We start from the raw sequence: 23,801 nt of genomic DNA, 5'->3' as shown, positions 1-23,801 counted from the left end.
GTACAGACAATTATATTAGTTGTTGTCTACCGAGCACCAGGTCCATATTCTGAATTTTTATCGGAATTCTCAGAGTTTTTATCATGTGTAGTCCTTAAATCAGAAAAAGTACTTATTGTAGGTGATTTTAATATCCATGTGGACGTTGACAGCAATAGCCTTAGTACTGCTTTCAACTCACTACTAGATTCAACTGGTTTCAGTCAGAGTGTTCATGAGGCCACGCACTGTTTTAACCACACCCTCGACCTTGTGCTGGCATACGGCATCTGACAGTGCTATAGCTAAATTTAAGGAAGATATTCCAGCAGCACTAAACTCATTACCGTGCTTTAAAGGTCCCATGGCATGAACATTTCACTTTATGAGGTTTTTTAACATTAATATGAGTTCCCCCAGCCTGCCTATGGTCCCCAATTGGCTAGAAATGGTGATAGGTGTAAACCGAGCCCTGGGTATCCTGCTCTGCCTTTGAGAAAATGAAAGCTCAGATGGGCCGATCTGGAATCTTGCTTGTTTTGAGGTCATAAGGAGCAAGGTTACCTCCCCTTTCTCTGCTTTGCCCGCCCAGAGAATTTGGCCAACCCATGAGAGAGAGACATCATGGCTTTTAAATGAGCAAAGTAGCAGTTGGTCAAGGCCACACCCCCACTCTCCACCTTGCCCCTCCCTCTCTCCTCCTCAATAGCTACAGATAGCTACAAGAAATGGCACGTTCTGAGGAAAGCTCATTGTGGGACTGGCTCTAGTGGCTGTAATTCTGCACCAAGGCTGAATTTCGGGAAAGAGACTTCAGATACAGTATTAAATAAAATAAAATTGAATTGAACTGAATTGAATAGATGACATCCTAAAATGTCTTGTTTTGTCCACAACTCAAAGATATTCAGTTTACTGTAACAGATGTGTTGCCCTGATGTGTTTCACCTGTTCCTAAGCCCTTGTGTCACCTGTCCCTTGTTTCACCTCATTACCCTGTGTATTTAGTCTCTGTGCTTTCTTTGTCTCTTGTCGGCTCATTGTTGTGTTGTGTTGTGTTGTGTTGTGTTGTGTTGTGTTGTGTTGTGTTGTGCTGTGTTGTGTTGTGGCGTGGCTTGTCTTGTCTGTGTATATTTGTCTTGGGTTCTGTGTCTTGCTCTAGTTGTCTTGCTTCCTGGATTTCTTGCCTTTTTGGATTATTTTTCGAGTAAGCTTTTGCCTGTCTACCTTTGGACACTTTTGGTTGTAGTTATGTTTAATAAATTCCTTCAATTTTGCATTTGGGTCCAAGCCTCGCTGTTGTTGTATATTATATCTCCGTGACAGATTCGTGACAGTAATCTAGAGCATTACTCTGTGCTCTGTATGTACAGTCCATCTCATTCAGGGATGTTTCAGTGATCCACATTCAGTCCATCCATGTGTTTCTGTATCTAGCTGCAAGCAAAAAGCTCTCCCAAGGGACACAACATTTCAACCTAATTCAACTGAACTAGATGGTAAAATGCTTGTAATAGTAACCCATAGCTGTTAGGCAGTGGTGGAATGTAACTAGGTACTGTACATTTACTCAAGTACTGTACTTAAGTACAAATTTGAGGTACTTTACTTGAGTATTTTCTTTTCATGCCACTTTCTACTTCTACTCCACTACATTTCACAGAGAAATATTGTACTTTTTATTCCACTATGTTAATGTGTTTTCTTAGAACAATATAATGGCCTAAAATTCCAGCTGAAATGATTTGCCGATTAAACGCTTAGATGATTGACAGAACTGTTTTGATCGTTTCCAGTTTTTAAAATGTGAGAATTTTTATATATAATAGATATTAAGTCTATATATATATATACTTAATATCTCAGAATATAAACTAAGAATCTGCATTGAGTACTTTTAATACTTGAACATTTTCCTGATGATACTAACATGCAGTACATTTACTTAAGTAACGTTTTCAATGCAGGACTTTAACTTGTTTGAGTATTTTTTTACAGTATGGTGTTAGTACTTTTACTAGTAAAGGATTTGAATACTTCTTCCATCACTGCTGTTAGGGAGCTAACATATAGTAGCAAGACATTTTAAATTGTGATAATGGTTAGGACGTGTGTATAAATACACTTTCCCACAGCTGCTGAGGCTGAGAAAATTGAGCGTCCAGCGTCAGTTCTGGCAGGCCAAGTAGTCAAGAAGCTGCTAACCGCTATTGGCCAAATACATGGTCGCATCAGCTGAGCTGCAGCAACTGATCTGCAGCAGGGCATCAGATGGTCAACTCCCCTTGCTTCTAAATGGCTACACTCAAACAGGGCACCCTACTTAAAGCTGCTTTAGTTTGTTCCTAACTGCTTGCTGCTCGCATCTATGCAACCCACCTCCTCCCCAGCACCACCTTCTCGTGTATAACGTGACATACGCTTCTATGTCATCGTTGCCGCTCTGTTCATATAGGGGAATAGTTTAGCTCTCCCAGTCTTAAACTGTGTGAGCGCTCCCTAATGCTGCTGCTGTCCCCTGACTCTGCTTTTTCATGGTGCTCATGAAAGGTCTGGGGACTCCTCTGAACAGAGCCATACCGCCAAATTTAATTAGTAATTTTATTCAATAAAATTTCTAAAGCATTTTTTTTGTCTGTGTTCTTGACTTTAATGGACCTGACAGAAGTAAGAGGAAGTGAGGAGTCCCGACGGAGCTGTAATCCACTGCTACACCCTTCTGTTATCTCATACGAGCAGTGGTGTTTTCAACATCAGTTGATATGTGAAAAAGAGCCTCAGACAAGAGAATCATGAACACACAGACGACCACTCCATGGAGACAAACACTTTGTAGTTTGTTTGAATGTAACACTGATAACAGAGTAAAGGCTGCAAATAGAAAGTCTGCAAGGCTTTATGAATATAAGCAAAGCCATGCATGTGAGAGATTGATTTTTAAATGATACCCTCCTGGGCATTCCTCCAATTTTAAGCCTAAAGCAGAGATCTTCAACAGGATGTCCGTGGCCCTAGGGGGTCCTCAGAGTTACTGCAAGGGGGCCTCCAAATTATTGTTAATTCATTAAAAGTTTTTTCAGTACAGAAAAATACTGTGTACTTCTATAATGTGAGACAGGTGCATCGGAGGGGGATAAGTAGGTCAGAAGTTGCAAAGAAACTCACGCACAGTCTAACTTGCAAAAAATAAATTCTATAGTAGGCAACATTTTGGTACTAGACCTTCATCTGGCATATGGATGAAGGGAGTTTCTTTGCAACTTTTGAAAGTTTTTCCAAAAAGCAAATATAAATCAGCCTATTTGTGAAAAAAACACATTGATGATAGGCTTACTGGCCAATACTGTATGTTAGTTAGTCTCTAAGGTAGCCATCCACAGATACAGTTAATCCTAAGGATTCACTGTGCCACATGTATGTTTAACATTAAAAGATGATTTATATGGGGCAGCCTCTAGCTCACCCAGTAAGAGCGTTCGCCCCATGTTGGCTGAGTTCTGCAGCGGTGTGGGTTTGAATCCAACCTGCTGCCCTTTACTGCATGTCATCCCCCATCTCTTTCCCCCTTTCATACATATCCACTGTCACTCTATAATAGGGAAAAGCCCCAAAAAATTGATGATATATAAGCCAACCAATACCAACAATTTGTTTATAGCTTAGTTTTCTATGCACTAAAAAGGTATGTAAAGGATTTAGGCTTTTATTGTAAGCCCAGTTTAATATGCAACTAAAATATGTAGGGGGTCCCCATTCTGTCTCTCTCTAGATAAGGGTCCTTGGCTTAAAGGTCATAAGGAGTACACTACTCAGTCTGTTGTATAACGTTGTCTGTAGGTCTGGAGGAAGCCTTCCAAAGTTTGGAATCTTATCTTGGTTTGGCTTTTTATTTTAATAGAAAACCTGTGTTACTCTTCAAACATGAGGTGCGGGGTTTGAAGACAGTAGACATTTAGGAGGAGGGGTCTAATTAAAGACACTATTGAGTTGCATTTTGGGAAATCATTGATTATTTTTTAATTAAATGTTTTGATTTTATTTAGGTCAGAATAGATTTTTTTTAACCTGTCTCCTGTGAATCCCCAAACTTTATAGAAACACAATGTTATTTAGATAATCTTTATTTAATCAGGTAATGTCATTGAGGTTGAGAGGACAGCAGATAGAAAGAAAAAGAAAACATAACCACACATTGCAAAAGTAAATACATGTATTGCAGATTTCTGTTACATTTCATAAATATTTCCAAGTTAAACAGTTAAAGCGCTGCCCGGAAACTCTTGTTAGTGATGGTGAGATGAAGCCTCAGGAAGCATTGAAGCTTTCAAGCAAAGTGGTTCGCAAAAGGTTAATTTCTCGAGCCTTCATTTGCTCACATTACCTCCTGATGGTCAAAGAGTGTGAGGCCCCGTTTACACGAGGGGAAGACGCAGATATTTTCCTGCGGTTTGGCCTCTCATTTACACGAAAACCCCGTTTTTATCACAGAAAACGATTATTTCTAAAAACTCCGGCCAAAGTGGAGATTTTTGAGATCTTCGTTTGCACGTTTGCATGTAAACTGAGACAAACGGAGGTTTAGGCAGCCGAGAGAGAGAAAGAGGAAGTGATTTGTTGCTGTTGTTGCTATTTTCGGGATTCTGATTGGCTAACGTGGGCTTGAGCTTCTCGTTACACTGCCACCCACGGCTTTGGCGTGCTCTTTGCTGCATTGACGGCATATATACACGGGTACATGTAAACGAACACTTTTCTGAAAACTGACAGCTGTGCACGATGTTATTTTTGAAAACGGAGAGATTGAAATGTCCGTTTATGAAAATAGCCGCCCACGTGTAAACGTAGCATAAAACAGGCAGATATATTACAGATGATCTAGTGATCTGTGATACATTGTGTCAGAAATGGGTTTTGACTGTATTTTGCACCAGTAAAGACTTAGAAATAAAGATGAAGAAAAGATCTATTTCCACCTAATCCATTTATATCAATATAGTGTGTATTTTCCTGTGGTATAACATAATTAACATAACTGTATAATAAACAGATTTCCTTGAGAGGAATGTGGCTATCCAATATGGTCATAATATAATAGCAGGAGGGGCAATATTAGTAGGCTATTCTAAAACTGTAACGTGCCAGTGGTTTAACCAGGCAGAGGGCAGTGAATGTGCTCGTGTAGATCATGGATGTGTAATAAAGCCGGTGTAGATTCGAACCATATCATAAACCAGTCACGCGGTATGGACGGGCAGCGAGGCTTCGGATGTCATTAATGACGTCATTTGTCTAAAACGATACAAGCCTCGATATGCCCTAGCAGAAACAACCAGGATTTCTCAACACGCTTCGAAGCCTCTGCACAGAACTCAACATCGCTAACTCTTGTTGCCCCTCCTGCCCTGGGAAGGGGATTTTGTTCCCCTAATGAGTAAGTTCACGGTTTTAAATGGAATTTTAATATATAATCAAGTTGAACCTGGTTAATTGTACTTCGTGTTTTGCCCTAATTGTGTCTCCTTTCCCAGTAGTTCCCCCCCCCCCTCCCCCCTCATTGGTAACCCTCGCAACACATACAGTATGCCTTCAGTTCACTTCAGTTTAGTCATCTGCGCTCCCACTAAGTCAGTGTTGTCCACATGAAGTGATCTTGCTTTCTGCACGTCGAGGCTGTAGTGATGATGGCGGACCCTGAAGAAACTTTGTTCCATTAAGGACAATCTTGCACCAGGTATGACGTACCCATCGGTGACCCCCACACAGCGAAAACCCAGACGCTGGTAGAGCTTGTGGGCGGCGGGCATGTACGCTGTGGTTCCCAGGACAACAAAGGAGTATCCGTGAGTGGCGGCAAATTCTAGAACCTTCTGTCCCAGCGCCACACCGACTCCACACCGACGACAGCTCTGCTCGACAGACATCCGATGCAACTCGACAACACCTTCTGACTTCTGCCGGCCGAGTGCTGCTACGACACCCACCACTTTGCTGTCCAGCACTGCTACCCACAGACAGGAGTCTGAGGGGGAAAGCAAGGAATGAAAGTTGAATAAAGGATGTGAAAATGAAGGGGGAATCATTCAGTTTAAAGCATAATTCACTCAAGTCTTTGTTTTTCAGCAATCATAGAAACAGAAATAACTCATACGGGCATTGAAGTGGTCTGAGCCCAAAACCCCCACTCGTCCTTTGTTTCGTCGCCTTGGTTTACTAAGGCTTACCGAATATGTCTTTCATAATGCCTGCATGATATTCCAGGTCATTCACAGGTTAAATTACCGATTGTGTGAGCTTGTTCCAATTTGTCGTCCCCAGCACACTAATGACACAAGGGAAAAACACCTAATCACTGGCAAAAAAGGAAGGCTAAAGTGCACAAGCCTGAGTGTAGTTTGTAGGGCGCCGGGGGCTCATTCAGATCTGAAATGAGCTTGATGACAACTCGTCGCATTCTGTCACCAAGTATTATATTTGTACTGGGATCGTCTGTATTTTGTGGCATTTGTTTGTTAAGTCTATTCTGACAGGATTTTTTGTAGTCTCTTGTAGTGTCTGTATTTGTCAGTGTTGTGTCTATTGTAAATTGAGGTTTTAGTGTCTGTATATTCTCTGTTGTGTGTTTATTGTATCGGGACCTCTCTGAAAAGTTTTTAGTATTAGTATTTGGGGTTCCCCATTTCACACGGCCTACATATGATCATTGTACCTTCTGATATTGTGTTTTAATGATATGATGATGATGTGTGAATAAATAATGACATGGCATAGCAACAAGATATATTTGGACTGCACAACCAACCTGATCATATCACAAAAACATGACATTTAAATGATACAATATACAGAATATATATACCTGGGGATTTCTTGTAAAACCCTTCCATGTCTCCCATGTCTCTGCTCATGGCCTGCTCCAGATAACCATGGATCACACGTCTGCTGCAGAAGTAGCGTCCACACAGCACAATTATAGGGAGGAGTCCTATCACCCACCAACACATGGTGATGGCAAAACATGCAGCTGCCAGAGGAAAGATATGGACCATATGTATGAATGTGAAGAAAATATGAAGTTGTAGCGCTTAACTTTCTCTGTGGCTTCAAATCACAAAGTACAAGCACAAGACATAACAACAGAAAGCAAAAAACAACAACAATGTAAAACTGATTTGAACATTATATTATAAATTACAGCAACATACAAACAAAAAGAAAGAAATGCCTGTTTTTGCAGCAATCAAGGGACTTTTATGGAAAGATGGGTCTTTAAAAACCTTTTTAAGATGCGTAAAGAAAATACAGTCTTACTGTAATCATCAATTACCACCTGGCATATGTTTTTTCTAAACTGCAGAAGCAATCGCAAAAATATTTGATTACCTGTCATAGCGGTATAGATCAGGAGACTCTCAGGATGATGTCTCAAGCCTCTGAAGGCTGTGTCTGCTACCATTTCCATCAGCCCTTCATAAAAGATCCGCTGTATCTCCGGTTTGTCTGCCGCCTCAAACTCACGCACAACAACAGTTTGGAGTCCATTTCTCTGTGTTTTTTCCTTCATGTCAAGTGTGATGAGGATGCAGAGGATGCAGGTGCTTGTTGCTCAGGTCCAATAGCTGAAAAATACTTTCAGTATTAATGCTTGTTTGTGCTGTGTGTTGTGCATGAGTTTGTCACTATGGGCCCCTTACAGACACCATTGTCAAAACCACCGGGCAACTCACACCCTTCTTATCAGCTCCTATATTTGAAAAGATATGTAGTTCTTAGTGAAAGGGTAGCCAGACCTTCCTCCACAGCGCTGCGGAGAAGGGTCTGGCCAGTCCACACAGCATTCCTGGATGGGATAAAAAAGTGCTCTAGTTTATTGGCATTTCTTTAAACCAATCACAATTGTCTTGGGCGGCGCTAAGCGCCCAGCTGAGTCACAGCGCCTCTGCAAAATAGCCTTGGGAAGGAACTAGTTTTGGTGGAACTTGTTTTGGTAGCACGTTCAAAAGTTGTTTTAGTCGTGCAACAGAAAACTCAGATTGGTACGAGTGAAGCTGTCTGGATTTACCCTGCAGAGATCTGAGGAGCAGTTAACCATAGTCCTCATAAATCCACCGGAGTTTGAAATTCCAACACAAAGAAAGCGGAAGGTAACGAACATCTAGCAGAATTTCCGGTGGAGCGATCCTGGAAGTGGAATGCCGTGGATATAAACTAGTTAAAGTGAGACAAAGCTGGGGCCAGTCAATTTGTTTAAGAGGAACTCCACTGATTTTCCACATCAAAGTCTAGCTGCGTTTAATTAGTGGTTCAACATGCCCTTGTTCACTTCCCCTAAGCCCTTGCCCTCGGGGGAATTCCCGCCCCCATCTCAAGTGTCGTTCCAATCGTCTGAACGACTGAAGTGAACTTGGTGAGATTGTGAGTGAACAACGATGGTCACTCCAGGGGTGGATATCACCCGCAATGCATTGCAGTTATGAATTTGGTGCATGAAAATCCAATGTGATGTACAACCGCTAAAAAAACACCGTTGCTGACCATGAAAGAATGAGAAGATGAATAAATTAAATGAATACATTTTGGCTTTTTAGTTTCTTCATTGTTAGCTTGTTATTTTACTGAAACATGAAACATAACTGTCAAAATTTACTTCATACTTTTTATTTACTACATAGTTGTATGTAGGATTTCTTTATTTTCAACATTATCTGTAAATGTATGGAAGAAATTCTGTTTTTGTGAGATATAAGCATTTATATGAGAAATCAGGATACTATGGAAGAGTATTGCATTCACCATATAAAAAAAAAATGTAGACACCTTATCTCGTAATTATGAGATATTTTCTCGTAATTACGAGATAAGGTGTCTAAATTTTTTTTTCTTCTTTTTTTTAGAGTGTCCCCTAGATATGCAGCCTTCCAGGTGTTTAAAAATATCTCATAATTACGAGATCCTGATCTCGTAATTAATATTTTTTCGGCCATAATATTTGGACTTTGGGTTCGATTTTTTTGACAGTTTTACGTGGTTATGATGAGCAATATAGGAGAGGGTTTTGGAGATGATTGATCGTTGTTTAGGTACATTAAACTACGTTAAGCTTTTTCACATTAGGACTTATAAAGCCAATGAGAACAGTGGAGATTCAACCCCCAGCCGCTCCGCTGCCCTGCTGTGAAGCAGATAATGTCCATAATAATTGGACTTTGGGTTCAAGTTTTTGACAGTTTTCAGTGGTTATGAGGAGCAATATGAGAGAGAAATTAGGTAATCGTTGATCATTGTTTAGGTACATTAAACTACGTTAAGCTTTTTCCTCGCCATAGGGCCAATGATGAACAAAACATTAATGTGAGATAACTTCTATAATCGTTGGATTTAGGTTTAGTTTTTTTGACAGGCTTAAGTGTTCATGACAAGATATGACCATGATAAATCTGGTGATGATTGATCGTTGTTGAAACACATTAAACCACGTTAAGCTTTTTCACGTTAAGCGTTTTCCTAGATATGCCGCCTTCCAGGTGTTTAAAATGATCTCAAAATTACGAGATTAGGATCTCGTAATTACGAGATAAGGTGTCTACATTTTTTTTTTCTATTGTTAATGCAATATGCTTCCGTAGGATACAGATCACAAACTTTCTAAACCAGAAACTCATGCAGCTGATTACAAGCCTCATTAAAATTTCTCTTCAGGTATTTATGTATTTAGGTACATGTTGTACTGTATTTCCATCTCTGTTTAAAAGAGCTGCACCTGACCCAATCCCCCCCTTCCCCTAACCTCAGACTGCACTCTAATTGGCTGATTCACAAAGCATCTCCATTGTGCTGTCATCATTGAAAACTTTATTAAAAAGCAGTAATAATACTTTTTTTATAAATATTTGTATGACGTCTTTCATACAAGAAATAGACCTACTGTACAATAAGGAAATTGCATGACATAGCCACAGCTGGCCAAATTGAGAAAAGGAAAGCCACTGACCTACCTTACAGGTTCCAGACAAGGCGAGTGGAGGGTCTGAGTTTTAAATTAGGTATAATGTTTTCATAACCCAATGTGTACTTCTAGCTTTAGTTGCTCAAGATAGTAGGGTACACACAGCTACAGATTTGACCAAAACTAACAAACTATAACATGTTTTAATGACATGTTTCCGGGTAGAGCAGGTCTAGCAGGTCACACCTCCTCAGTGACTTATCTTTCCCACTGTCTGTTAAAGGTCCCATGACATGCTGCTTTTTGGATGCTTTTATATAGACCTCTGTGGTCCCATAATACAGGTATCTGAAGTGCTTTTCCCGAAATTGGTGCTGAATTACAGCCACTAACAGCCAGTGCCACAATGAGCTTTCCTTGGGATGTGCTATTTCTGTGTCTGTAGCTTTAAATGCTATTGAGGAGGAGAGAGGTGTGCAAGGTGGAGGGGGGGTGTGGCCTTGAACAACTGCCATGCTTCACTTGTTTGCAAGCCATACGCACAACCGGTACATACAGGTACTTCGCTAAAACTCATGGCCGCGCCCCCTTTTAGGGGATAGAAAACAGTCCCATAGAAGTCAATGCAATTGGACGTGTGTTTGGATCATAGTTTTGACAAATGTGTGTGGATTTTTTTTCTTGTTAAACAGATGGTTTGTTTTATACACATGTCTAATGTTTATTGTATAACCTTGCCTGAACCTGAACATTCACGATACATTAATAAACTACGGTTGATTGCCGTCATGTCCCCTGTCTTCCTCTGTATCAGTAGATCAATGACCCAACACGGTGGCCGCATACTGCTAAATGTAGAAATACATATCTGATTAAATCACTATTGTTAGTCTGAGTGTCGTCTGTAATTAATCAACCTGTTATTAATAACCAACTGTTCGATCTATGAGCTGAGATTTAGTTGGAGACGACAGCTAAACTGTTAGCAGCTTCCCAATAAAGCTAACGTTAGCTATCCATCAGTAGTAACTGTCACCAGCATAATTTACCACACTGACTGACAATATTCACGTTTCTTATGAGCCTCATATATCAGTGTGAAAGTCTTGATTAACCCGTTACACAACAGCTGTTTCTCTCCTCATGTGACAGCGCAATTCTTCCCTCTCATAGGGAGCCTCGGCGATACCGGTCTGGTCTATAGCCTGAAGCCAAAGCCCATCTATCAGGATCTATTTTAGGACATGGCAAGAGGACAAATCGAAGACCAGGGTTTTTGGATTTATTATTGGTGCAGCAAACTACTCAGCAACCTTTCTGCATAGTTATTAATTCAAAACTGTTTGTTTAAAGTAAAAGTTTGGAGCGATTTACATTTCCTCTGTCATTACGCTGTTGTCGTCTATGGGGAACGCAGACGAAACGATTGTTTTCCCCTAAAGGTGCGCGTGAATCTGTTCAGAGACATTCTATGATGTTGCGCCACTTGTGCGTATGATGTCTTTCTCTTTCTCATGGGCGGACCAAATTCTCTGGGTGGGCAAAGCAGAGAAAGGAGAGGTAACCTTTCCTCTTATGATGTCATACAGGGAAGATTCCAGATTGGCCCATCTGAGCTTTCATTTTCTCAAAGGCAGAGCAGGATAATCAGGCTCGGTTTTTCGCCATTTCTAGCCACTGGGGGACCGTAGGCAGGCTGGGAACTCATGTTAATGTTAAAAAACCTCAAAGTAAAATTTTCATGCCATGGGACCTTTAACGTTACCGATAGACTACCAAACGTGACGTGGAATAAATTAGGGGTTCGATGGCTTTACGTCATAGGCCAACCAGGGCTATGCCATTTGGGGAGGGGCCGCTCACTGAGCCCCCTGTATTTCTGAAAATCCTAGACATGGTTGTGACCTGCACTTCGTTAGTGCTTTCTGATTAGTCTGTGTTTGTATTGAAATAAGAGGCTGCAGCGTCCCCACACCAGGCCGCCGGATGGTGTTGCTAAGAACTTGCAATATATAACTATTATCAGACCGGTCCTCGCGGCCTCTAAACACTACCGGCCCACCGGGAAAAGTCAGGCCTCTCCCGATTGCCACTCCACTACTGAACGCCCTTGATGCAGTAGCGTTAAGCCTACAACTGCCGGTCAATCCTACCCCGCCCACTTTCCCTCTGCTCTCCAAGTGGCCTCCGTGCGACCAGAGCCGGTCTACGGAAAGCCATTTCACTCCCTATTTAGCCCCATTGTACTGAATTTGGTTGAAGTTCTACCAGAGTTCCACTGGGGGTGATCGTAGGCAAGTGCAAAATGAATGGGACTCTATGGAGCTAGATCAAAGTCCTTGTTGCCCATAACACACTAGCATTCTGCTATGAATGCTGATTGGTCAGTGAAGGACTGATTACAGTCGGAGATCCCACTTGATGGCATCCGAGGCGGAACCGGAATGTCAGAGTGAATATTTTGGCGTGGTCTTTAAAACATCAGCAAACCTCTTTCTAGCATGTGTATTGACAGGGAGAACCTAACCTGTTAGCTGTATTGTCGATGCCTCGAGAGAGAAAAAGGAAGTGACTTAGAGCTTGCCGTAAAGCAGTATCTCTGGCCGTACCACGTGTGTTACGTCATTGATATTTTAAAAGGCTAAAAATAGATGCAACAAGACTATTCAAATCATGCAAAACAACAAAGAGACACAAAACAACTCCCCCCACACACACACACTCACTCACTCACTCACTCACCCACATACAGACAGCAGCCCAGCAGAAACCCCCCTAATTACAGAAGACTGATAGCCAAAGAAATCTTAAAACAGGAACAGGTGGTGTGTGTGTGTGTGTGTGTGTGTGTGTGTGTGTGTGTGTGTGTGTGTGTGTGTGTGTGTGTGTGTGTGTGTGTGTGTGTGTGTGCGTGATTTTGAAGGTATTGCAGTTGAAATGATGTTTAAATCTTACAAGTTGTAGCTGATTACTGATTGTCTAGAATGAATTGAGACTATAATGTGAACAAGAATAACAAAAAAACTAAAGAATTTCAAAAATCTGCATTAAGGAGTGGAAACGGTATCCATTATAGCGGAGCCTTGAGTGTCTAGTTTAAACATTGTAAGTGGAGATACATTTTGAAATTTAGAGCTCCGTAAGGTTTAATGGAGTTCAAATTTTTATTTTTGATATACCTCCAAATGTACAAGAGTAACCACTGTTTATGTTTGCATACTTTGTAACATATTAACATAAAAAATGCAGTTTATACATTTTGCTTTATTGCACCACCTTTGTTTCTGTGCAAATGTTCTTAATTAATGTGATGCCCTGGATTGTGCCAACATACCATCATATAAGTAAAAGTAAAAAGTGTTGACAACTTTGTATAAGCCTCTGGGCTCTAGTTTTTTTATTGAATACATATTTTGATTCTCTATTTGCTTTGAGGAGTAGGGCAGTTATCAGGGCACTGTTAGTGCAAATTAGAACTAAATCCAAGCAAAAGTGACATGAGTGGTTTTATTCTGCACTTTTTCACCGTTTGGGTCAATATATTGATACATTTCAGCACTTTTTGCTGTATGAAATTTTATTCAATTATTTTTATCTATTTCATGAAGGGGACATATTAATACGATGAAGGGAGAAAAAGAAAAACATGGTCTTGTTTTATTCTACCTAGGGAGGGGTATTTGAAAAACTAAGCCCCCGCCCTTACTATTAAAGATCTGCTACAAGGAAATGCAAACTGACCAAAAATAGATAACAATCACAAAGACACAAGATGACTCAAAACATGCTAAATGACTACAGAGGGGTGGAAAATGCCTAAAAGTTGACTTTGAGACTCTTGAGTTTGGCTGTCTTGTTTCTATGTAGACATGAAGGGGGGGCTCTTACATGTCTGTGCCCAGGGGCCCATTGTCTCATATTCTGTCAATGATCATGAGCCACCTTTTATATGCAGACTTAAAAGGGCTGCACATCATATTTGGTAAGCAAAAGCCATCATTATCCCACCTGAACCTCAACGGTTTCAGCGAAATTCCAGTCCACCAATAAACTGTGTCTTAAAGAATGACACTGGCAAATGATAGAAGCCAGCTTGGAATAAGTACAATAAAGAACGTGCCCAATTAACCAACGTTTCTATGTTGGCTCGAGGCTTAAGTATGAGCTACAAAAGATTATCAGTTTATCAATGAGCATTACAAAGGGATGTAGCTACAGTAATATAATGCAGTCACGTTATTATGCTTTCTACAGAATATAATTAGGCCGCGGCAGTGACGGCAGAAGACGAGGGCCTGGGAAGGAGGCAGGGAAACTAGCGGGGAGTGACTCACTTCTAGTCCAAGAACTCTCAAAAGGTTTGTTGAGATCAGAAAGAATCAAGAGTACAACAGACAAGACGGAGCATGCCAAACGGGACATGAGTGTGGGATCAGATGGATGCTATATTTAACCTGCGATGACGCCTTTTGGTTGTGATGCATGTGAACTGATAATGACACAAATGTTGGAGTTGAGGAAAGCAGGAATGGAGCGCTAAAACAAGAGTTGGAGACGAAACCCGGAGGACCGTCAAACCTTTGATAACCGGAGCACTTCTCAGGGATCATTACCCGTAACTCTCTCAGTGTGATCTGACAGACGGAGCTCTGACAGGCTCTTCACCAAAAAGTTCAAAAGCACTTTGCTGTCACCTTTACATGCAAATGAGTAACGGCACTTTCTGTTTGGACTGACTTTATTAGTGCATGTTAACTTTCCTATATAACTTTCCTAACATAATTATACAACAATAAAAAAAAAGCAAAAAAAACAAATTTGAAGCTACATCTCTCGGTCAAACTAAAACTTACTAATGAGGCAAACCTTAAATAGCTTTTAAAATGTTCAATAACACCGGACAAGAAATACACCTACACACATTCTCCTCATTCTCAATCTCTCTCTCATTCCCTTTTGCCATATATATTAGTACAATGAGCACATACTGCCTCCCACTCACTAACACTCACTTTTTCTATGATATGATTAGTATCACCTCTATCACTGTTATTAACCCTATTGTTCTATACAACAGCAAAAACCGTACAAATACACAAACCATTAAAAATAAGTTTAAATGTATTGCTATGGAAGAGAATGTATGTATTTCTACCTGTTTTCCAGTCTTGTGCTAAGCTAAGCTAACAGGCTGCTGGCTCTAGCTTCAAATGTACCCCACAGATATAAAAGTTGTATCAATCTTCTCACGCAACTCTTAGCAAGAAAGTAAATGCGCACATTGTCCAGAATGTCAGCTGATTCCTTTGAAACCACACTGAAAGGTTTTATAGCTGGGCATACAGCAGCAGGTTGTTGTCATGATGCAGCCACAATATCTCAGTCTCAGTGGATTCAGAGAGAGAGTTTCCTGTCAGTCATCTTTTGGTCCTTGCCAGAGAAAATATTTACTGCTTTTCATCTTCTCTTCATTCCAAGGTCAGACTGACTGAAGATTTCTCGTGATGTCATATAAGCCACTGACTGATTTGCCACACTTTAATCATCCATATCTGGTGATCCCCCAACACACGTTAGGATATATTTTTTTTATTTATTTATCCTAGTGTTGCGGTGATAGCTTGTTTTTCACCTAATTTAGCTGGTGACTCAGTAAACTCAAAAGGCACCCACAGCTAAAGGCATTATACGACAGAACATTTTCTTTACAAATTCAAATGTGAAGCATGCAAACTGTGCACTGCCATCCATAAAGCCTTCCCCCAGAGCATGTGAATACACCGTCATTTATAAGGACAAAATCTGACTATGCAACCCACACTTTTGAAAGAAAACCGACCTCTTCAGAACAGTTTCTCAAAACTCAAAAATAGGTGCAGGGTCCTGCACAGCATGAGGAAAATATGCGATATGCAGTAACGCGCGCTAAATAAACTGATATTAAAGTGCACTCAGTTCTGCATTTCTGCTGCTTTCAGTATTAGCTAAGATACAACAAATTGCTTGTTGAATTTAAAATTGAATATAAAAGGCACCACTAAAAAAAAGTGACAGTTTTAATGTGCAGTTTTCTACTGATATTTATTTTTCAAATAACACCAAAACATATTTGAGTGTCTTTCGTGATATGTCACAGCCTTTTGCAATGTGTTTATTGCGCCAGTTGATTTTATATATATATCATGCAGCCCTAGGTCCTGCTGACTATTCACAGGGCCTGTGTTTGGCCATCCAGTTTTTTTCAGCAGGGACCATACTGCTGAAGCAATACAGACATGGAGAAAGAAAATCTAACCTCCGTTAAAGTGTCTGTCTGATCAAACTCCAAAACCAAATTATTTAAACAAAGCCGTATCCCCAGGCGATTCAGGAGCCAGTGAACTCTGCAGCCATGTAAGACTTCAGTCATTTATGCTAATTTCTCGGCTCTGACTGGAAAGCAGAAGAGAGAACTGGACGAGAGCCAGGAACATAAACTCTTCAGAGTAGAGACGGTTCTCTCACTTCCACTGCAGGGAAACAACTGTCCTTGTTGTGTTTGTTAGCGAGTGCTGCACTGAGTCAAGTCTCAGGGTGGCCCAGGCTGTTCAGCTTTGTGCGGAGTGGGCTACAGTGTGGGGGCCTCTGTCCTGGTCCGTCATTTTCCTGTTCCCCCACCATGCCTCTGGTAAAGTTGTTTTTGTTGCTGCTGCTTCTCATGCTCTCTAGTAAGAATTAGTCACCCTCAAAGTAATACACAGTGATGTGTTTTTATAGTTTTAACCCCAGCACATTGGATTAGAAGTCAAACAATATTAATAAGGTTAAAGTGGTTTCTTTAACAGTAAAGAATGTGTCCAGTCAGAGAACTACAGCTCTTTTTATACATTGCTTTTAAATGCTGCCCTCAGCCTAAGCAAAGAGCATACTATATATTTGGCTGCTTGACCCGGCCTTATTAGCTCCGCAGAGGAGGTTATGGTTTTGGCTTATTGGCTCAGTTTGTGTGTTTGTTTTTTATTTGTTTATTTGTTTTTCAGCAGGATTATGGAAAAACTGCTTGCCCCGATTTTCATGAGACTTGGTTAAAAGGATGTAGCATGAGCCAATAAAGACCCCATTACATTTCTGAGCAGATCCGAATCACGAGGGGGGGAATCACACATTGCACATTGGAAGAAAGGGCATTTGTGCTGCCTTCATTTGGTGTCGGAATAATCGGAAAAATTTGTTCCCGATCATATTTCATTGCTCACCTGATCCTTTTCCTTTGCTCTTCGTTGTCACAAATAAATACTGTTTCCACATTACGACTTACTGTAAATCATCCATATCTGGTGATCCCCCTGGTAAATCATGATCACTTCCCAGCACATGATTGCATCATAAGCCTTGACGAGGGTCGGCGGCGTAAGTTCCTAGAAAAAAATGCTTCCGGTTTCAACTAGAGACGCACCGATGGACCGGCCAGTGACCGGAATTGGCCGGTTTTCACGTGCTCGGCCATGACCGGCGACCGGCAGGTCAGTCTGACATATGCCGATTTCATGCCGGTCAACGCTACAATTAACTGACAACATAAGTTATACGAGTTACAGTTCTCAAGGAACGCACTCACAGACGGACGCGACAGCACAGTCTCTTTTTCCTTTCTCTCAACTTTTCCGCCCTGTGTGGCGCGTACCTGCTCACGGTTTGAAGCGCGTGTCCGCGCTATTCTCGCACATGTAGGGAACCTCGTGAATTAACCTGCAATATGTCAGCTGTTTGGAAATTCTTGTGAAAAGCGTGTGTGCAGAAGATAACAAGTTTGCAATATGCAACACCTGCAAGGAAAAAGTAGAGCGTGGAGGGACGACAACAAAAACCCAAATCACATTTTTTTGTTGGATATTGGATGTGACAAGAAGGAAATGGTTCTAACATTGCACTTTAGATAGGACAGGAGTAATTTATATAGTTCTATTTTATAGTGATCCATTATCTGTTCAAAACATGTTCTATGTTCTGTGTAAAATAAATATTTGTGTGTGTGCTGTAAAGTGGTTAGAAAAAATTAAATCGGAATCGGCTAAAATCGGTATTGGCTGGCCTCACTCAAAGAAAATTGGAAATCAGAATCGGCCTAGAAAGTTGTAATCCGTGCATCTCTAGTTTCAACCCCTTGGTTTCATCACTCACTTTGTCACTGTAAACTGTGTGCAAAACTGCTCTACCCATTGATCACAGCCTTTTGGACCACTGTATAAATGTGCTTTCCTGCCATTGTTCTTGATTGGCTGACTTTCTCAGACACACTCTCTGTTTAAACTCACTGCACACCAGTGTACCAAAAACATTATAGAACAGTAAACTTTTAAAAAGGAGGACTTCTTCAACATTAGCAACCACTCTGATTTTAGAAACTATTCCATGTATTATACATGGCTCTTGAACTGTTTTGCAAAAGGGAAAACAGTAGTATTCAGCTTGCTTTGGTATGCTAACAGTGATATGAAAATGCCTTGTTTCATTAAACAACCTTGTCAAGAGGACCCAGAAGCAGAAGTAGAGAGAGAGAGAGAGAGAGAGAGAGAGAGAGAGAGAGAGAGAGAGAGAGAGAGAGAGAGAGCATTATAACAGCAGGTGGAGACCACTACCTGTGCTTCCCACTCCTGGCCGGTTGATGGAGATGTTTGCCGGCAGCCAAAGAAAGGACCCCACTCTCCTCCCTTGAAAAGGATATCCAAGCTGGATAGCTGTAGCTCTGTTAGTGTTCTGTCACTAAAGACTCTACTTTTAGACACAGTCCCTGTCTGTGTTGCTTTTGTATCGAGATGTAAACTGTGTTCCTCTCTTAATCTTTTCTAAACAATGCCATTTGAAATACTTTAAAGGCAACCTTTTATGCTCCCTTTTCAGGTTCATACTTCTACGTTTTTTTTAAGCCTTAGCTGAAAGAGAGACCAAGCAGGGACCCCCTACTACATTAAACTGGGCCTACATTAACTTGTAAGCCTTTATACATACGGCCTATTAAAATAGCCTAATAATTGTTGCCATGGTTTTATAAATCATGTTTTAATATTAAAACATAGGCTACATGCACAGTGAATCCTTAGGATAAATTGTATCTGTGGATAGTTAGCTTAGGGTCTACCTTACCTATAGGCCAGTAAGCCTATCATCGGTGGGGATTTATGTTTTGTAATAATATGTTAGATTCATGTTAAGACTTTAAATTTTTTAAATAAAAAAATTAAGACTAATTTGGAGGCCCCCCTGCATTGACTCTGAGGACCCCCTGTTTAAGATCCCTGTACTAGAACATGTTTACATGCTATACTGAGCCAGCATACTCAAAAAACACTTGATCTTTCTCATACTGCCCATAGCTGCTGCAGCGTCTCTGTCTGAGACGCTCTTTGAGCCCCCATTTCGAAAAAGCTCTGATTAGTCAGCGTTTTCAGGTCTACAAAGTTTTCACATCATCATAAATAAAAGCTTATACAGTAAATCAACAATTTCACTATTGAAAATGTTCCAGCAAGAATGTGAGAAATTAACAACCAAGATGACAGCGCAACATGTAGCAGTTTATGTAATGTAAACACTGCAGTAACGGGCCTGGGGGCGATGACCGTGTAGAGAAACCCAGCACGGGTTGGCGTCACCCTCGAGCAGAGAGTAGGAAAACGTAGGCCTAGAGTTAGAATCGCTGATTTCAGGACGGTCTGAAATCTGAGGTTGTTGCTCACATGGATTACTTTTACATACGTTTACCTCATTATTTGAAACTTTGGCTACATTTGATATGAACATCTGACACTATACAACACTATAGACTATATATATAGTATATATATATGACAGAAAATATGGAATAATTATAGGTCCCTAAGTAATGGAAATGCAAAACAATAAAGTTAGAAGACTATATGAGACATGCACAAATACAGCCAAAGATATTTTACTTTTTCGTTTAAATAAAAGCATGTCAATAAACTTTACATGCCTGGCCCTTGACGTGATTCTCATTTTCCAGTGTGGCCCTTAGCATTGAGGTTGACACTTCTGATCTAAATAGTTCAGCCATTTTGTAGATTTCTTGTTATAAAATCAACCAATGTTTATTCAGTAGAAGAGAACAAATGAAGACACAACAGTGTCTGTCTACTGAGATGATTAGAAATGACTGAGGTGACGCCTCAGTGACACGGCCAGTCATCAACGGCAGAACAGAGCAGAGCAGAACGTACCCGAGGGTGACAGAGGAGGCGGAGGAGAAGAACAGGGTGAGAAAGGAGCGACTTGAAGAGAGAGAGAGAGAGAGAGACAAAGAGGTGGGAAGATGTACACAGTTTCATTCTGTTCTGCAGGAGACAAGAGAGAGGAGTGAAACAGGTGGAGAGGGTCCACATGAGTTCTGAAAAACGTGGACCTGAAGCCAGAGAGAAAGAAGGGGGCAGTGATCTTTGGTGTGTTGTTTTGGTTAAAGCAAGTGATGCAGTTGGTCTGTGACAGTTTTAATTAGTGAGGCACAGAGGGAAATTAGGACACAGAGGAGTGGGAACGGAGGGTGGGAGGAAAATGTATTGGTGCTGTATCATGATTATATGAGATAGAGAGATCAGACATGCCCACCCCCTTAGTTTCCTGAAATATTTTCCCTGAGCTTTTTAGCCTGGGGTTGTTATTGAAACTAGTCAAAAGAATTTACTGTGGGACAAACCACCGCTTCCTCAAAATCAGAAAACAGTCATATATGTGAGTTCAGTTCCAAAGTATCAACTTTGGAAGGAAGTGGTGAATATTTGTCTTTCGCAATAACTTGTCAATTCCTGTCTCATTCTTGTCCTTTTGCAGCAACTTACATCTTTGTCCTGGTCAACCCTGAGGTGTGCCCAGGCCAGCTGGGAGGTATGGAATACCTTAAAGGCCCTGCCTGAAACTGATTTTCCCATCAGGGTTCTAAGTGAAAATTTTAAAGTTTAACACTTTTTGTTTGAGTGTCTTCGTCTGCACTCTTCTCACTGGTTTGAAGTAGGGCAGGGCTTGGGAGGAAAATGGCATTGTCATGTACTTTCATGCACCAATCAGGATGTAGCAACATTTGAATCCAAATATGAAGTCCTTAGGTTGTTTGTTTACTGTATGCTATCAGGCCATTGTAAATCAAATCTGATCAAATCAAACCAGTTTGTGAGTGTTAACCCTTAATAAATGATCCATCCGTCCATCTATTATCTGTAACCGCTTATCCCTGTTCAGTCCTATTCAGGGTTGCAGAGGGACTGGAGCGGAGCTCAGCTGACATTGGGCGAGAGGCGGGGTACACCCTGGACCGGCCGCCAGACAATCCCTGGGCTGACACATAGAGACAGACAAGCTTTTATGCTCCCATTTACACCTACAGGCAATTTATAATAGAGTCAACAATAGCCTGCATGTCTTTGGACTGTGGGAAGAGGCTGGAGAAACCCGGATAAAACCTACGCTAACACAGGGAGAACATGCAAACTCGTGCTGTGAGTCGACAGTGCTAACCACTGCACCACCATGTCGCTCCTTAATAAATAATACTGTTGGGATGTTGTTGTTTTTTGACTTTTTCACTTTAACTCTGATCGTTAGTAAGCTTAGGTTTTCTTCTATAGGTTTCTCATACCGGTGGAGATTGAGAGTGAAGACAACATGAAGCAAGTTTAAAAAAAAAAAAAAAAGCTCAGTTATCTTCTCCTTTTCAGTAACACGCATCTAAACACCTCTACTGCAAACCTTCTGCTCATATCAATCGCCGCTCTCTATCTCAGTGAATGAAACACTGTAAACACAGCGAGGCGGACCACCCATCCCACCGTAATTCATATAACAAAGTGAATGAAAAAATTGCCAGCACCCAAAGCTTCTGCCAGATTGCTGAGCTCATCTAAAGAGTGCGGAAACCCATCCTGATAAAACTCTTCTATCAGTTTCCACACAGCTGCCTCTTCCTCACCAACTCAGTGCCAAAGCTCATCCCCATTCCTGAAAATATCTAAGCAGCACTTTGTCTCACGCCCTGGTTTATCTGCACCGTATACTTACACTTTGAATTCATTGTTGTAAGACTACACTTACTTGAGACTCCCCAAAACATTCAAATCCAAAGTAACGGCCTGGGAAAATCCCAGAACAATAAAAAAAAAATAAGACAGCAATAAAGAATAAAACAGCGTCATTAGGCCACACAAGAAGAGGGTCACTTCCCGAATAAAAGAGGAATTATTATAGAAAAGGTTTTAGCTCTAATTATTTCAAAACAGATTAATTTCTGTTTAAACTGATTGAACTGTGTTATACAGTACAGGCCAAAAGTTTGGACACACCTTCTCATCATTTACATTGTAGATTCTCACTGAAGGCATCAAAACTATGAATGAACACATATGGAATTATGTACTTAACAAAAAAGTGTGAAATAACTGAAAACATGTCTTATATTTTAGATTCTTCAAAGTAGCCACCCTTTGCTTTTTTATTAATAAGGGACAAAATTCCACTAATTAACCCTGACAAAGCACACCTGTGAAGGTAAAACCATTTCAGGTGACTACCTCATGAAGCTCATTGAGAGAACACCAAGGGTTTGAGACAAAAAAGCAAAAGCAAAGGGTGGCTACTTTGAGGAATCTAAAATATAAGACATGTTTTCAGTTATTTCACACTTTTTTGTTAAGTACATCATTCCATATGTGTTCATTCATAGTTTTGATGCCTTCAGTGAGAATCTACAATGTAAATAGTCATGAAAATAAAGAAACACATTGAATGAGAAGGTGTGTCCAAACTTTTGGCCTGTACTGTATTTATCTCCTTATAAAAGTCGGTTCTGGGTCTAAATTGTGTTTGGTTTAGTGCATTACAAATCTCCAACACAAAGCTTTGCTTTGAAACACAGCATTGAAATAAAAAATGTTCCAATGTCGTGTCACTTTAATGGTCAGCGAAGGTCAGAGTGCTAAAACACAAGTAGGGCTTTAAATTAGCTTGCAATTTGCTAATGAAGACTTGTGACCAGACATGGATTTGTCCCAAAAGACAGCTGTGATCTGCACAACAACTTGGGGTACATTCTGCTGCGTAAAATGACTAAACTATCACTCATGGTCATGCTGTGTGTTGACCCACAATAACAGCGGTGTTTGTTCTTTTTGTTTCTACTGTCTGTTCTTCTCACTCTGCCCTTGCTACCCTTCAGTTTGTCTTTGTTCCCCTTCCTGCCCTGCCCATTTTAAATGCTTTTTTTTATTCCGCTTCACCCAATTACTGTCGTTCTCTCCCCGTCTTCCTCTTATTCTCTCTATTATCACCTCATTTTAAATTACGTCAGAATGCATCTGAGACATCTGTATGCAGATGTGTCCATCTGTCTGCTGTGTGTTTGTGCGGGCACATGTTTGTTTGGTGCACTCAGCCCTCTGTGTGCAGTGTTTTTCTTGCATGCATTTATACTGCTGTAAAAAAGTGTATTAAAGGGTATTTGTAGGGGGAACAGGATCACAGTAGAGTTTATGACATACTCATCTCCTCAGAAATACAAAAATACACACTGAAATGCAAATGTCTTGAAAAACATGCAGATATATTTGGGCCACCTGGTTAATAAAATGTGCCGAGTCTTATGCACATAGGAGTGTATATGTTGTTTGCATTTTTGTAGGGGTGTGTGTGTGTGTGTGTGTGTGTGTGTGTGTGTGTGTGTGTGTGTGTGTGTGTGTGTGTGTGTGTGTGTGTGTGTGTGTGCGTGTGTGCGTGTGTGTGTGTGTCTGTGTGTGTGTGCGTGTGTGCATAGACATGCATGTGCGTTGATCCCGCTTGTGTGACGTGATTAGGAACGTCTGTCTCCCAGTGGGCCTCTCTCAGGCGTACCAGCTGCCAT

At 40.8% G+C, this 23,801-nt stretch overlaps 1 protein-coding gene across 1 annotated transcript; it reads right to left on the bottom strand.

Moving 5' to 3' along the window:
- Window positions 1–4,757: 4,757 nt before the first annotated feature.
- LOC120561726 (N-acetylaspartate synthetase-like) lies at window positions 4,758–10,114 on the bottom strand. Its single transcript, XM_039804945.1, has 4 exons — window positions 9,968–10,114; window positions 7,360–7,595; window positions 6,836–7,000; window positions 4,758–5,998 (listed from the first exon to the last, which is right to left on the bottom strand). Exons 2-4 carry the CDS (start codon window positions 7,538–7,540, stop codon window positions 5,571–5,573), a joined length of 774 nt encoding a protein of 257 aa, XP_039660879.1. The 5' UTR covers window positions 7,541–7,595; window positions 9,968–10,114; the 3' UTR covers window positions 4,758–5,570.
- Window positions 10,115–23,801: the final 13,687 nt, after the last annotated feature.

Source organism: Perca fluviatilis, chromosome 1 (assembly GCF_010015445.1).
Source record: "Perca fluviatilis chromosome 1, GENO_Pfluv_1.0, whole genome shotgun sequence".
NCBI lineage: Eukaryota > Metazoa > Chordata > Actinopteri > Perciformes > Percidae > Perca > Perca fluviatilis.
The sequence above is the reverse complement of the archived record's forward strand: the minus strand, read 5'-3'. Positions and strand labels throughout refer to the sequence as shown.